Source organism: Sceloporus occidentalis, unplaced genomic scaffold (assembly GCF_023333645.1).
Source record: "Sceloporus occidentalis isolate IW3139 unplaced genomic scaffold, rSceOcc1.0.p SCAF_11, whole genome shotgun sequence".
Taxonomy (NCBI): domain Eukaryota; kingdom Metazoa; phylum Chordata; class Lepidosauria; order Squamata; family Phrynosomatidae; genus Sceloporus; species Sceloporus occidentalis.
Genome location: NW_028316991.1, coordinates 3,660,998 through 3,677,553, shown reverse-complemented (window position 1 = coordinate 3,677,553; position 16,556 = coordinate 3,660,998). Strand labels below are relative to the sequence as shown.

The 16,556-nt window shown below is 41.7% G+C and overlaps 1 protein-coding gene across 1 annotated transcript in view; it reads right to left on the bottom strand.

Annotated features, from left to right (window-relative positions):
* The window catches only part of LOC149305446 (tripartite motif-containing protein 55-like), a 48,724-nt gene extending 32,823 nt beyond the window's left edge, over positions 1-15,901 (bottom strand). Inside the window, exons 1-2 of the mRNA XM_089477512.1 lie at positions 15,734-15,901; positions 5,630-5,802 (exon numbers count right to left, since the gene is read on the bottom strand). Of these exons, the coding sequence (XP_089333638.1) occupies positions 5,630-5,802; positions 15,734-15,901 (341 nt within the window). The remainder of the gene's footprint in view (positions 1-5,629; positions 5,803-15,733) is intronic.
* Between the last annotated feature and the right edge of the window lie 655 nt (positions 15,902-16,556).

Here is a 16,556-nt window from a genome sequence, read left to right as displayed (position 1 = left end):
GCTAGATTTATTAAGAGATGATGTTGTTTAATGGATTTCTATACTGTTTTTATATGGAGCCTTCCCTCTGTTAACTAATATCATTACCAATAGACAATAAAACTGATATCATAACCAACAGATCATTACACTTCTAGATTACAAAATAAATAGCTATAGAAACAATTGTTCACATATTCATTTCACAATGTGAAGGTAAAACATGCTACATGGAGGTTAATGCTTGTAGTGGCTATCCCAATAATAGTTTTTTGCTCTCCAAAACAATTGCACTCTCACTCCTCCAGTCAACAGAATTTTAGTCAGACTGGATCCTCATTGAGAAGGAAGATAGAATTACTACTTTGAATTATATTACTTAGCTAGATAGTATATATATATATATATATATATATATATATATATATATATATATATATACAATAGGATATTACAGCCAGTCTCATTAATATGTAATATGCTTATTTCTTTGATTGAATATCTGTATTTGGGTTGTCCTTAGTGAAGCTCTCCATATATTTATTTGCACTTTAACTACCCTTTGTATTATTTAGCTATGAGACCTGACTTGGTTTACATTCATATTTATCAATAAAATTCCCTTCTCAGGATTTGTATGAATTGTCCTCCTTATTCAGTTACTACTGTTTTGTTTCTAAAATGTTTATGATGGTGGAGTAAGGAAAAGAGAAGCCTCTTGATGAGAAGAAATAGATTATACACACAAAGGATTTGAACATTCTTGCCTAGAGGCCAGGAAAGCCAAGTGCTCCTCCCCAGGAGGCAACATACACACTGGCACACTAACACACACACTTACACGCTCATGCTAACACACACTAACATTCACACACACATACACATTCATGCTAACATATACACACTCACACTAATACACATGCTAACACACACCTTTATGTACACACTCATGCAAACACATGCTTACACTCACTCATTCACTTTATCACATCATCATACCCTTACATGATGTGATGCTTTTTTTCTAGCTGCTCGCACACTGTGTGAGCGGCCACACTATTACCACAGGGTCGTGTGATATCGTGTTACATGACCATGCTTCTGTCTCTGTCAGGACCGCTCAAAGTTGGACCAACCCTATTTTAAGAATTTTGGACAGACTGTCCTTGATCACATATCCTATTTCTGCCACATTCTTTTACATATCATGTATTCTTTGAAGAAAAACAGTCCCTTATTTTTAACCCCTTTACGACAAAGCCCGTATATGAACTCACAATGTCATTGTCAATAATGGGTTTAAGGGGAACCCGCTGTCCCTAAGGGGTTAAATATAAAATATCAACAATTAAACTTGCTAAAATGTGATGCTAGTAATGCTAAAAGCTGTGAGTTGGTGACAGTTCTTTAAAAGTAAAAATACAGTGTTACAAAATTAAAAGTAAAAATATTAAAAATTACAATTGTGAAAGCATTATTAGTTGAATTTAACTACTTTGGTGATTTACGTTAAGCTGTAACAGAATAAATATTAAAATTATAATAGCCACAACAAGGAACCAAGTCAATAATGATGTTATAGTCACAAGTTAAAATGTTTTGCAATATCAGTTCTAAACTTATTCCAGTGATTGATGGACAACGTGAAATGTGTTTTTATCCTGTTCTGACCTATGATTGTACATGCTGAGGTTTACATAAGGCCCCAGCCATTTAGTAAATCAAAGAGGTATATTTATAAAACTTGGACCTCAATCATATGATGAGGATGTCCATCTGTTACTCTCTCGTGTTTCCACAGGCAAGCAGGTGATGGTCCACACAAACCCTGCAGCTGTCTGGCTCGGCCAGGGTATTGCTACATCTGCTTGTTTACAACGTCTACTGTCACCCTGAGGCCTACTCGGTTTTAAATAAAATAACTCTATTATTATTACGATGTAGATCACTGAATATTAGTGCTACAAGTAAAACTAAGAAGAAATACATGAAAAAGGAAATATTGTTATATATATTGTTTATTATTTTATTTTCTAATAGCCTTACACTTGGACATATCTTTAATTTTTTCTATCTTTGATTGTTTTTATTGGTGTTTGTGCCTTAGAAACAGCCTTAGAACAGCCATATGATCCAATGACGGTTGTTGTCATATAGCTTGGCTGTTTTTATCTGGTAGTCTATCCTCAGTAGTGTGTAGCCGTCAGACTTATTGTCAGTTAACTCAATTAAAGTGGGTTGTACCTGATCTGACCTCTGGTTCTACCTTGCAAGTACATTAGAGATGTAATATCAACAAAACTGTATCCAATAAGTACAGGAAGGTAATTAATTGAAAGACAGATACTTTGTGACTTCTCAGGGTTGGCTGGCCAGAGTTCCCCATATCATTCCGGAGGAAGTCTTTTGAGACAAAATGCATTGGTGATTTGAATTTACTTTGCAGAGACGCCATAGCCTCTCTCTCTGTCAATGAGGTTTCCAGAGATCGAGTCTGAGTGCACTGATTGAGGAGGACAGGTAGACTGTAGTGACCCAATGCTATTTACTCCTTTTTTTACATCATTGAATAAGTGTTCCCTTATAGACCTGGAAGTCCTGCTTATACGCAGCTTCACCTTACTTTTGGAGCCTTTCTTGTGAGTTTGACCATTATTATTTTTTTGGCCCCCTTTCTTACAGTATTATACTATGTGTTTATCTTTTTCTTTATCATAGTGTTTTTACAAGCCCTATCATTATCATTTTAGTACTTTTAGACTTAGTAGTACCCACACGTTTCTTTTTGTCAGTGCAATACTTTTTGTAGCACTATTGGGTGTTTTCACAGGTTTTATGTGTCATCCTGTGCAGGGTTCTTTAGATTGCATGATTGGCAAATTGGGTGAATGTGGAGCTTTGTAGTCCAGTGGCCCATCTGGCATTGTGCCAGATCATATACTTTATACTGTCTATAATGGCTGCAGTGTATCTTTGATAAAACTTTTTACTTATATTTAATTTTTATGGAATTCATTATTTAATTTTCAAAATAAAAAGTAGTAACCCCCTTTAATTTAAGGACTAGGTTGCCAAGTAATTGACAATTTCTGCCTCTTGATATTTGGGTCACCAGTTATATTAGATAAAGAAAAGAGGTCTCCACAGAGGACCTGTATTATCACACAATAAGAGGAATAGTAATCAAGTAGAGGCTTAAAACAACTCTGCGCTGAGCAACATTAGTATCCAGAAAAATAAACTCTCAACTAAGCAAGCGTTTAAAACCAGGAGGAGCCCAGTTAAAATACAATACACATGTGTCTCTAGGTTTGTTATAATATATCAGCAAAGCAATCATCAAAGAACTCACAAGAATTTAATGTAACAGCCTCAAATCCAGTTGTGAAAATAGACGAGAAAAAACACCCACCGGTTTTGGCAAAAGAGCCGTTATAAAGGTGATACTTGGTCTTTTGTTGATACCTCATGATATAATTCACTGTAACAGCTTCATAATTAGTTGTGAAAATAGATTAAAAAATGGCAGCTGCAACTTGTGCAGATAAGCCAACCAGTTTCAGCAATAGAGCCATTATCATGGTGAGCTAATAAAAGAAAACTATATCAGGATCCTGTGTGGAATATGTAGGCGGGGGTTACAGATTCACTGAGTTGACCATGGGACTAAAATAAAAAGTGGAGAGAGTTCCCCAATATGAAGTGCCTCATTGTTACTTTGCGTCGTAAGCAAGTGTTGATATAATAGAAAAAAAGTGCTAATGATGACCTTAGATGCTCCTCCAGAACTGATAAATGTCTTTCTGCTAGACAAGTCTATAAGTTATTATTGTTTGGTGGTGGCCTTCATTATGAAATAAACATATTTTTATGTTTCTAAGTGAGTAATCCAGTATAAGGCTAGGTTTCCACTTGTTTTTTTTTTGCTAAAAACGCCCATTAAAAACGCCAATTCAGCCACACAGCGTTTTTTTTTGTGAAAAAACGCTGCGGCCAGATGTTAGCTGTTCTTCAATAGGAAATCGCACAATGCCATATCCACTTGGCGTTTTTCTGTTTGGCGTTTTTTCAGTCCTCTTTGGCGTTTTTCTGCTTTTTTGGGCTCTGGCAGTTTTTCAAAATCGCAGCATGTTGACACTCTGGCGTTTTTTGCAAGGAAATCTTGGCGTTTTTCTCCAATAGAAGTCTATGGGAGAGAAAAAACGCCATGAAAAAGCCATGTGGGTTTATTGCCTTGGCGTTTTTTATGGCGTTTTTTTCCACAGTTACAATGCAGAGGATGGACCCAGTATCTGTGTGTCCTACGAGAAATAGGCTGGAAACAAACCGTTTCACACAAAACAAAGTTCATATTGAATTTTACACCATTTGGAACAAACATGCCATTACAAACAAACCAACTGGATCCTGCGTGCCAAAAGCAACAGCAAACAATTTGCACCATCATTTGGGGCCAATCTTCCTAGAGGAGCAGACATTCGGAATAAAGCATGCCTTACAAACCACAGAAAAGAGACAAAAGGGTCAGCCGGGGCGTTTAAGTAGAACTCTACCAAGTAAATGGCATCAGGAGGGGGCAGATACTTGCCATTTATCCTAATCCCTTTTAGCTGGGTGAAACTTCTAACTTGTAAAGGCTGGAAAAACTGCCTAAGGTCAAAAAAAGCAATTTCCACAGAAAGGCTAAAACGCCAGAAAAAACTCCAGAAAAAACGCCAAAACGCAGGTAAATGCAGTGGCAGTTTTCTTGGCGTTTTTCATCAAGAAAAAAACGCAGGACAAAAACCCAAGTGGAAACCTAGCCTAAGAATAACCAAAGTCAATCAGTCTTTTATCTTTTGGACCACATGGAGACAAAAGATCATAGTGTGGGAGTTGTTCTTCTTAAGCAGGTGTGGAGTGATGGGCTGCCAACATACAAGTGCTCTATATGATAGCCAGGATCCTACCCCTATCCACTGAGTGTATCTGAAAGGGCAGTGGAATAAAAAACATTTTTTCTTAGATTTATGGTATTTGGTGACAGTGGATATTTAATTTAATTTAAGAAAACTAGGTACTGCTACTAGAAGCTTCATAGGCAGATGAGAAGCATTGCTATATGGGGACCATGTGAATATAAAGAGGACCTGCAGTGCCAGTACAGTCTATATGGTAAATGCTCCATGCTTAGATTTTTTACCCTAGAATTGCTAATTTTATATAATCTCCATTCCCCCAGGCTGGTCATCAGGCCCACTAGACAAATGCCGGTGTCCAACAGCAAATGCCATCTACTCTTACCATGTGGCTGCTTCCTGTAAAATGGCAGTATGTGGCCATATACCTGTGATTTATCAACGATTTTACTACTCCAGTCTGGTACTGATAATCCCCACTGTAGTGTGCGAACTGGATGTGATACCTATACAGTTTACAGTAACAAACAATGGTGGCCTCCAGGTCAGTAAAGAAAAGTATAATTTAATAAACATAATGTATAATATTAATGCAATACCACCTTCCAGCCCGACAAATTATATAAAGTTGAATTTAGTGTAGTAAACTGTAATTAAAAAAGTGGTGCTTAATATAAGTGCCTACAAAATACAAATCTTATTCTTCCTTTTCTATATGGAAGCCTTACTGTTATAAAGAAACACATTGTTACCTTGTAGATTCCTGTTTATAAATATCAATAATATTTTCAACCAGTAGATTTCTCTGTAGTCCATACACTCCGTGTCTGTCCAACACCACTTCATGTCTGCAAGAGGGACAGCGGAAACGTCCTCCAGAAGCTACTGTATTTCCACCTCTTGTTGGCAGATATGGGTTGGAGGCCTGTTCTTGCCAGAAATGTAAGAAACAATGCATTAGATGTTTGATTTTTCATTTATTGTTAATTAAATGTCATTTCATTTACTATTCTACCAAACTATATTTGAGTTTAACTTTTTTTTTGAGTTTACAATTATTTTGCCTTTTGTTAACTAAACACACATTGTTAATAAGGAAAGGCATTTCATCACCTTTTATGCATAATTTGCAGAACATTAGAGGAACCCCAGAATCCCCATATCCATTTGCCCCGTTGCTCAAGCCCCAGCTACTTTCTGTGCAGGAGATATGTTTGCCCGAACATACTGTATCTCTATGCACGTTATATGCTCACCTCCAGTCAGCTCCAGCACTGTGCTGTAGGTTGGTTATTGTTTTCAATCGTTGGAAAACTGCAAAAGCAGGGCTGCAGCTTCGACCTCAGGAAATTACTTTTTTTTTAAAATGCATACTAAAGACTCAAAGAGTAGTGGGGCTGTCACTGATGATACACTGCCCCTTAAGTGCCCATGTTTTTACTTGAAAAGTGTATTTTACTAATCTGCGTGATACGTATAGACTGCTAGTCTAACAATTATATCTGAGACATGCACGTAAAGCACATCCTTGGGGGTCCCACTGTACATTTCGGGCAAACTGACCTATTGAGCATTTGGGCATGGACCGAGGGCCCGGGAGGGTCAGAGGGCCTGTGAGGGTCGGAGAACTGCAAGCGGCCCGGTTAGGGTCAAGCCTCTATCCAGGACAATGCATTGTCCGGAATTGAAACGCCGTCTTTTTTTTTTTTTGGGATGCGGAGGAGAGAGGCGCCGAGCGGTCACTCATGAAGTTTTCAGCAACCGCTTGGCACCCCTCAGTCTCCTCCGTGAGGCCTCTAGCTCGGTCGTGGTGCCGGCACGTCATGCTGAGCGCCGGAATAGGACGTCATTTCTTAAGACTACATTTCCCATGACTCTCAGCCAATCTGGTATGTGAAACATCAAGTGAGTACTCAACAGTTAGAGTACCAAATGTTTTTATATGACTATGGATTGGTACTGCAGCTGCTGTGGAATGTTTGTTTGGCAGAACATCATAAGAACTGTATTAAAAGCACTTCAAGTGTCAAATGTTGGGCACAACTGCTACAAAAAAAAGGTGTCATTTTGGTTCCAAGCCTTTATGTCCCTACGTTTACTACTCTCTAACTACACTCTTTGTTGTAATTCCTCAGAATATTTGCTGTGCATTACAGAGCTGTGATGTTGAGCAGCTAGTTGATTATTTTGAGAATAGTGGCTAGTAATTGTAGATTGAGCATTGGGGGGCTACACTAATTCTTCACTACAAACACTGAGTTTTGTTGACTGCATCTACAATAATATTCAGTCAGCCTTATTGCTGGCTGAATTTCATGGGAGTTGTAAGTATAGACTGAGTTTGTGGTGGCCTAGAATGTTCACTAGCTTTTTTGTTGACTGCAGCTCCCATGATATACAATCTGCCATTACTGACTGAACACCATAGGAATTGCAGATTCTGGTCTGTTAGCTACTAATATCATGGTCATATCATGTTTCCCATTAATGGATAACTCCCGTATAAGAAAAAATATAAATATGTTGTATATAATTGTGAGAATTATGATTGGGATGTTCTACAATATGGTGGTGCTTCATTTATTTTATGTCATTTGCCTTTTTAGTAATTTTAAACTCACTTGTCTTAATTTTTGTCTCAACAGTCAAATGAAAAGTTATTTTACTGCTTTGTGGAAAGCAGAAGAGAGGTACATATAACAGAGGACAAGGTCCTGGAGAAGAGATGACAATGTAAATCTACAGAGTGGTAGATAATAGGAATAGTCTTCAAGCAGACGTTAATAAAAGTGAAGGCATTTAAAGGGGAGCCAATGACCCCCTCCATATGTGGCCTGTTTATGGGACCGGTGGCCGCACAGGGCACAAAACACCCCAGAGGCCACCTTCCCTTTCTGCCCTGGGCACTGGCTGGGGAGATCATCCCTCGCTAGCCCTCTCTATCTGCGGGGGACGCAGACAACGTATGGGGTCATGTGACCTCTCAGTGCTCTCTGGAGTTTGTGCAACTGTCAGACTGGAAGGGGACCCGAGCAAATCCTGTGTATGCATTCTGGGCAAGTCCCGTGTCTGTGTGTAATCCGGGCAAGTCCAATTTGTTCAATATGGATGTGTTATTCAGTTGATCCATGCCTGCTATGTTTCCATGTGTGGTTTATTTGATCTATACTAGAACTAGAGGGTTTGCATGTGTTTATAAAGTTGATCGATGTGGTATATGGGGGTTATGCTATATGGGGCAGGAAAAAACAGGTCTGTCACAGTGAAGGAGGGAACAAAGGGACTCTGGGTGTGATGACCCGGGGGGGGGGCACAGGGGTGGCCTGAAACTATGCTTGTTTATATCGTCTGTGTAAGGGTCCCGGGGTTCGGCACTGCAAGGGTCCCGGGGTTCGGCACCTACCGGGACGCCCGCCCGTCCAATCCGGCAGGTCCCGCGCCGTTCGCGGCGCCTCCTCCACGCCAGCTACTAGACGCGCGCGCGCGTCACAACAAAACTTTATGCGTCCCCTGCCGCGGACGGCGGGGAACGCGCCTGAGTGACGTCACGCACGTAGGCGTGGCGTTCACGAGCGGGTAATTCAAAAACTGAGCACTGAGACTCATTCAGTGCTCAGTTATTGTGCTGTGCAGTTCGTGTGTTCTCGCCCTTCGTTCCTGTATTGACCCTTTGTGCACCAGACTCGGCTTGTAGGAGATTGACCCTTTGTGTACCAGACCCGGCTTGTATGAGATTGACCCTTTGTGTACCAGACCCGGCTTCGTATGAGATTGACCCTTTGTGTACCAGACCCGGCTTCGTATGAGATTGACCCTCTGTGTACCAGACCCGGCTTGTAGGTGATTAACCCCTCGTATACCAGACCCGGCTCCTGTTCCTCAGCCTGCTTCCTGCTTTCCGGTCTCCACCTGTATTTGTTTTTAGGAGCTCCTCTTGAGTTCCTAACATAATAACTGAGCCTCCATGGAGTCCGCAGGAGTAGCAGACGCCATTTCTGCCCTTTCTCAACAACTGGCTTCCATGAATCAGTCTCTCCAGGAGATGCATTCTGATCACAACCAGTTGCGTCAACAAGTTCATCAACTGCAGATGCAGCAGAATACTTCTCCGGAACCAGCACCAGTTCCCCCGGCACCAATCCTCGAGGGAGCTACGGCTCAGGAACCACAGGTTCCCTTACCAGAGAGATATTCGGGGGACCGCAAGAAATATCGTACCTTCATCACCTCGTGTCAGATCCTATTCAATCTCAAGCCTCGTACCTACTCCTCTGATTATGTCAAGGTCCATACTGTCATCTCTCTTCTGTCAGATGAACCGCAGTTATGGGCTCACCACTTACTTCACAGTCAAAGCCCTCTCCTTGAGTCCTGGTCAACTTTTCGTCAAGCTATGGACACTCTCTATGACGACCCGTACCGAGTTTCTTCTGCTACTGCCTCTCTACGTTCCCTCAGACAAGGGAGAAGACCCGTAGAGGATTATATTGCAGAATTCCGGCGTATAGCTCTAGAAACCTCATGGAATGAACCCGCACTTCATGATCAATTCCGCTGGGGACTTTCTGATACCATTAAAGATGAGTTGGCACGTACGTCTATTCCTCCTGTGCTTGAAGACTTCATCAAAATGGTTACACAAATTGACCGCCGTTTTAGAGAACGACGCCAAGAACGTCAAGCAGCTACGTCTTTTTGGACTCCTAGTCGTACCGTACCTGTAACCCCAACATCACTCCCACCGGAGGAACCTATGCAAATAGGCATCGCCAGAGGTCCTCTATCACCTTCAGAGAAGGAACGACGCAGAACCATGGGACTGTGTTTGTATTGTGGCAGGTCAGGTCACCTGTTTAAAGACTGCCGATCTCGCAACCGCTTCCCCAAGGTGGAATAAAGAATCTGTATCCCTATCAGCTATGGTGGACTCCGGGGCCAGCGGCAACTTTATTGACACAGAACTGGTCCGGAAACTCTCTATTCCCACTTGTCCCAAGAAACATCCTCTTTCCATCCAACTGGTGGATGGAAGTCCGCTCAAGACCGGGCCCATCATCACTGAGACTATCCCGTTAAAGGTTAAGATTGGAGCCAGCCACATTGAGACTCTCCAGTTCGACATGGTTCCCTCACCAATTTCTTCCGTCATCCTTGGCCTTCCCTGGCTAAGAACTCATAACCCTTCCATTAACTGGGAGACCTGCGTTTTTCAATTTAAATCTCCACATTGCATACAGACCTGCTTAAAGACTGTCTCAGTATGTCTGACTCAAGATATCACTTCACCTCAGGAACTTCCTATATCTTACCAACAGTTTCAAGATGTCTTCGAAAAGAAGAGCGCGGATAAACTACCCCCTCATCGTCCCTACGATTGTCCCATCGAACTTCTCCCTGGAGCTGCTATACCTTTTGGCAGAATTTATCCCCTATCGGAGCCCGAGCTGACTGTACTAAAAGATTATATTGATGAGAATCTCGTAAAGGGCTTTATCCGACCATCTACATCCCCGGCAGGGGCAGGAATATTTTTTGTCCATAAAAAAGACGGAGGTCTTCGCCCCTGTATTGACTACCGGGAACTGAATAACATAACCATCAAAAATCGGTACCCATTGCCGCTTATTTCAGAATTACTGGAACATGTACGGTCAGCTACGATCTTCACAAAGATAGACCTACGTGGAGCTTACAATTTGGTAAGAATAAGGAAGGGGGACGAATGGAAAACAGCGTTTAGGTGCCGGTATGGACATTTTGAATATCGAGTGATGCCTTTCGGTCTCTCTAACGCCCCCGCTACCTTCCAACACTTCATCAATGATGTTTTTCATGACGTTTTAGACCGCTTTGTTATAGTATACCTTGATGACATATTAATCTTTTCACCTTCCTTGGATACACACCGTGACCACGTGTGTCAAGTTCTCAGTCGACTCAGGCAAAACGGACTCTATGCCAAATTCGAAAAATGTGTATTCGAGGTCCAAACTATCGAATTTCTGGGGTACATACTCTCTCCCAACAGCATCCAGATGGACCCCAGGAAGGTCACCTCCATACTCCATTGGCCTGCTCCCACGGACCGCAAAGGTGTACAAAGATTCGTGGGATTTGCGAACTATTATCGTAAGTTTATCCGTGACTTTTCCAAACATATACAACCTCTCACGGCCCTTACTTCAAAGAAGAGCCCATTTCTCTGGAATGAAGCGGCACAACGAGCATTTGACTTTTTAAAGAACAGATTCATCACTGCACCTATCCTCAAGCTTCCGATTTCCCATCAACCATATACCTTGGAGGTAGATGCCTCCGACACAGCGGTTGGTGCTATCCTTTCCCAAAGGCAGGAGGTTGACGGTAAACTCCACCCGGTCGCCTATTTCTCTCGGACCCTCGCCCCAGCAGAAAAGAACTATTGCATCGGGGAGCGTGAATTATTAGCGATTAAACTAGCATTAGAAGAGTGGCGACATTTACTCGAAGGTGCTTTATATCCCATCGTTGTATTTACTGACCATAAAAATCTGGAGTATCTACGAACCGCTAAAAGATTACAACCTCGTCTGGCAAGATGGTCTCTGTTCTTTACACGATTCCAGTTACACATAACGTACCGTCCAGGCTCCCGCAACGTCAAAGCGGATTCCCTATCGCGTATGTATGACTTACCTTCTGATACATCTTCGAATCAGGACACAGTTCTGTCACCCAGTCATTTTTTGGCAGCTACTCATTCCTTATGGGACTCTATTCGAAGACACTCTCACCAGTCTAACCCCCCAAACATACCAGGATTACAATTTCGTCAAGGACTTTTTTACCATAAAGATCATATCTATGTGCCTCAGGAGATCCGTCTCCAAGTGTTACAGACCTTCCATGATACACCTCTAGCAGGACATGGTGGCGTGAAACAAACCCAAGATTTAATCCAACGCTCCTTTTGGTGGCCTAAACTAAAAGAAGAAGTAAAAACATTTGTGTCCTCCTGCTCTGTCTGTGCTCGTTCCAAAGACTCCCACCATAAACCCGCTGGTCTCCTCCAACCCCTTTCAACTCCATCTAGACCATGGGCAAGCATATCCATGGACTTCGTTACCGACCTACCTCCATCTTCACACCTGACCACCTTACTGGTGGTAGTGGATCGATTTACTAAGATGGCCCATTTTATCCCTTTCGAGCATCTTCCATCCGCGGTGGAGACAGCATGTCTGTTCATCACACACATCTTCCGTCTCCATGGCCTACCTGACAATATCATCTCCGACCGAGGATCTCAATTCACCTCTCGCTTCTGGAATGCTTTTTGCGACCAAATCCACGTCCACCGCTCCTTATCTACAGCTTTCCACCCGCAAAGCAATGGCCAAACCGAACGAACTAATCAAACTTTGGAGCAGTATCTCCGTTGCTTTACGACATATCTTCAAGATGACTGGAGTTCCTATCTACCGTTGGCCGAATTTGCTTATAATAACCACGTTCACCGATCCATCCGTATGTCACCTTTTTTCGCCAATTACGGGTACCATCCATCCATACTGCCTGGATCTCCAATTCTAAGTACAGTACCTTCAGTTTCAGAACATGTCACCAACCTTACTCAAACATACAAATTACTACATAATACCCTGAGTACTGCGAAACGTCATTATAAGTTCTTCGCAGACCGTCATCGACGTTCTGCGCCTTCCTATAAGATGGGCGACAAAGTATGGCTCTCTACCAAACACCTGAGGTTATCTTGTCCCTCTAGGAAGTTAGGTCCTAGGTTCATAGGTCCTTTCCCTATTACTCGTGTGGTTTCCCCATTGGCGGTAGAATTGAAATTACCAAGCACCTTAACCGTCCATCCGGTTTTTCATGTATCACTGGTGAAACCATGGAGGAACAACCCGTTCCCGGGCCGTCACCCTGTTCCTCCTCCCCCCATCATTATTAATGATAACCCCGAATATGAAGTTGAGGATATTTTAGACTCTCGATATTATCGTAAACGATTACAATATCTCATACGGTGGAAGGGATATGACTCTGACGAAGACTCCTGGGAACCCGCTGCCAAGGTTCATGCTTCCACTTTAATTTCTGCCTTTCATTTACACCACCCTGGTCGTCCAGGTCCTTCAAGAGTCCAGAGGCCTCCCTTTAAGGGGGGGAACTGTAAGGGTCCCGGGGTTCGGCACTGCAAGGGTCCCGGGGTTCGGCACCTACCGGGACGCCCGCCCGTCCAATCCGGCAGGTCCCGCGCCGTTCGCGGCGCCTCCTCCACGCCAGCTACTAGACGCGCGCGCGCGTCACAACAAAACTTTATGCGTCCCCTGCCGCGGACGGCGGGGAACGCGCCTGAGTGACGTCACGCACGTAGGCGTGGCGTTCACGAGCGGGTAATTCAAAAACTGAGCACTGAGACTCATTCAGTGCTCAGTTATTGTGCTGTGCAGTTCGTGTGTTCTCGCCCTTCGTTCCTGTATTGACCCTTTGTGCACCAGACTCGGCTTGTAGGAGATTGACCCTTTGTGTACCAGACCCGGCTTGTATGAGATTGACCCTTTGTGTACCAGACCCGGCTTCGTATGAGATTGACCCTTTGTGTACCAGACCCGGCTTCGTATGAGATTGACCCTCTGTGTACCAGACCCGGCTTGTAGGTGATTAACCCCTCGTATACCAGACCCGGCTCCTGTTCCTCAGCCTGCTTCCTGCTTTCCGGTCTCCACCTGTATTTGTTTTTAGGAGCTCCTCTTGAGTTCCTAACAGTCTGCAAGGTAACTATCAAGATGTGCTAAGTAGGTTTTGTTATATACAGTTTTACATGGATGTCCTTTAGTTTCTGTTTTCCCAACCACAGTTGTGTTTTATCTTTTCTTGCTGGACTTTGGGGACATCAGATGCACTGTAGGCAAAGCCAGAGCATTGTCGCAAATAAACACACCTATTGCTATTTTGGCCTCACTGTCTGGCTGTCGTTAGGACATTTACTGCATAAATAATGATGTGATTACATTAAGTGTGATGCAATCAGTGCTGTATTCTGATCTCCAAGATGCTTTCAGGTCACAAGAACTAGCTTCCCAGATATCAGAAGATCATGGGTAGATAGTATCCGCATGAAACAAATAAACGGTACCATTACTATTTATGAGACTTTTTGTGACAGATATTACATATCTGTTAAATATTACATATCTATTATATATCTGTCACAACATATATTCCGTATTCCTGAATACAACCAAAGGACATAAAAGTATCGTGGCACTTCTTCTGGCATTAGAATAAGTCTGTCCTGGACATCGCAGAACACCAAATAACATTTTCAACAGGCAGAGAAAAGGCAGACTGAGCCAATGGATCTTTATATCTGCCCTAAAATTATGCACTTCTGTGGGGTTTATTCATCAAACAGGAGTTTGAAGGTTTAACTCACTGCTGAATAAACCTTTGTTTCAAGGAGTCTATATCTTCATGATACTTATACAAGGAGTCTATACATTCATGATACATATACAAGGAGTCTATACATTCATGATACATATACAAGGAGTCTATATCTTCATGATACATATACAAGGAGTCTATATATGTATGACAGCTCACAATTTGCTTCTTTTACTCTTCAGAGCATAAAGTGATCCAAGACATGGGAGCTTGTCTTCTCCATCCTCCCAGAAAAACAGTTTTATCTGCTAAATCTAGTACTACATCAATCTACAAAATCATTTACATGTACTGTGTATGGCCATCCCCCGCTTTCCAAAATTTTGCTTTACATCTGTTTCAAGAAACGGAAGAAAACTGAAGATGATTTTCACTTTTACACAAAAAAAGATGTAAAGCGAAATTAGCGTTCATTGCTTATTCGGTATTTAGTTACAAAATGACACCCTGTTCTCACCACTAAAGTGAGATGAAAGGCTCTGAAAAAATAACGCTGAAGTAAGGAGAAAATCATGACTCCATGAGCAGCGCTAAAGCTGTGATGGGATTTAAGTATCTCCAATCTACTGTGATTCATTCTTAATCAACACTGATCCTCATAAAGGGTCAACACCAAAGCTTAAACTAAAAGAAAGCTGAAGCATCAAAGTAGAGTTCATCTAGAGCCTGAGTTCAACCAACCCCCCCCCCCAAAAGGTGTTAGTGTATACCCCAATTAAAATAATCTTTGAAATCTTTGTCTTTATGTAGAAGAAACTTACCGGGGTTGAAGTGCAATGAAAGACCTGGAACACAACTCTCCTGAAAACTGTTCCGTTAAATCCATTTAGTGAATAGACCCAACCATGTTATAACCATGTTGGATTAATATATATGCCATTTTTATAAAGTGAAGATAAAAACTGCTGTGGGCCCTGAGAGTCTTTAAACTCTACCAAGATTAATGTGTAATGTGGTAGCCCTGACATTTGTGACTCATTCAGACTGTGCACTAAATGCTTCACAAGTCACATTGCGCTGCCCTTCTACCTCCTCCTTGTTTATTGATTCATTTTTTCTTATTTGTTCTAAAACTTTTAAGACACTTATAGTTGATTACCCTGCGAAAACTCTTTTGTTCTTAATTTAAGTCACCATGTAGTATAAAAAATGATTAGCCTTGTACCTAAACAAACCTCTTAAGGTAAGAATATACATATTGATTTTAATTAATACGCAAATTCAAAATTTGAAAAATTAACCCTAACACAACTACCGTAGATTTCTGCAATGTTTTAAAATGACATTAAAAAAAAAAAATTACATAATTTAGCTTTTTTTTGCTTTGGTTTAGTGTTATTTTGGGAATTTATTTGCATTATTTTACCTAGTTTGTTAGCATCCCAAATAATATATAAAAACCTTACCTGGAAAATATCACTGGCACATTTCCGGCACAAATTATGTTGACAAGGTAGAATTACCACCGGTTTGGAAAACATTTCCAAGCATATTGGGCAAATGAGCTGCTTTTCTAGATTATCCATAGTCTGCTGCTCTTTGGACGAGGGCCTATACGTTAAAGAAGTGCTCATCTCCCAGACAGTCCAAGGAAGATAGACTTTAGGAAAAATATGCCTTACTGATCAGTTTCCGGGTCCCTTCCCTTCAATAATTCCTGGACTCGACCGATCATATATCCTGACTTTCCTTAGCTGGGACACATTGTTTAAAGGATCAGCTGAAGAGAGCTGAGGCTGTTTTTAGTAGCAGTTTGTCACATGTTGCCATAGTGGTCTTTCCATATATGAACCTGACACTGGGATGAATTCAGACAGGTGACGGATCCCAGGGATGTGTGGTCAACATTCCACCCTGTGGGAATAGGGAGGGGTGCCGAAAGTGGGGAGAAGGACATCTGGAAGAGAATGACAGCTGTCACTAAATCTGTCTCTGCTGGGTTTCTATATAGAAACATATCGAGGCTATACTTAGCCCACAAACCTCTTTTCCTATATGATATATGCTTAAGTTTCTAACATACATATTCTGCAAATTAAAAAATAGTTGTATTCTCCATGAATTTTAAAACCACTGCTGAACATCATATCTGTAAGTCAGTCAAACATTTTGGTAAAGTTTCTAAAATACAACTTTGTTAATAATGAAATCTGTTAATTACCGGTATTCTTTATGTGTTGGGTTCAACTGTCTGGTTTTTGGTTCTGAAGTTCTACAAATGCAATATTC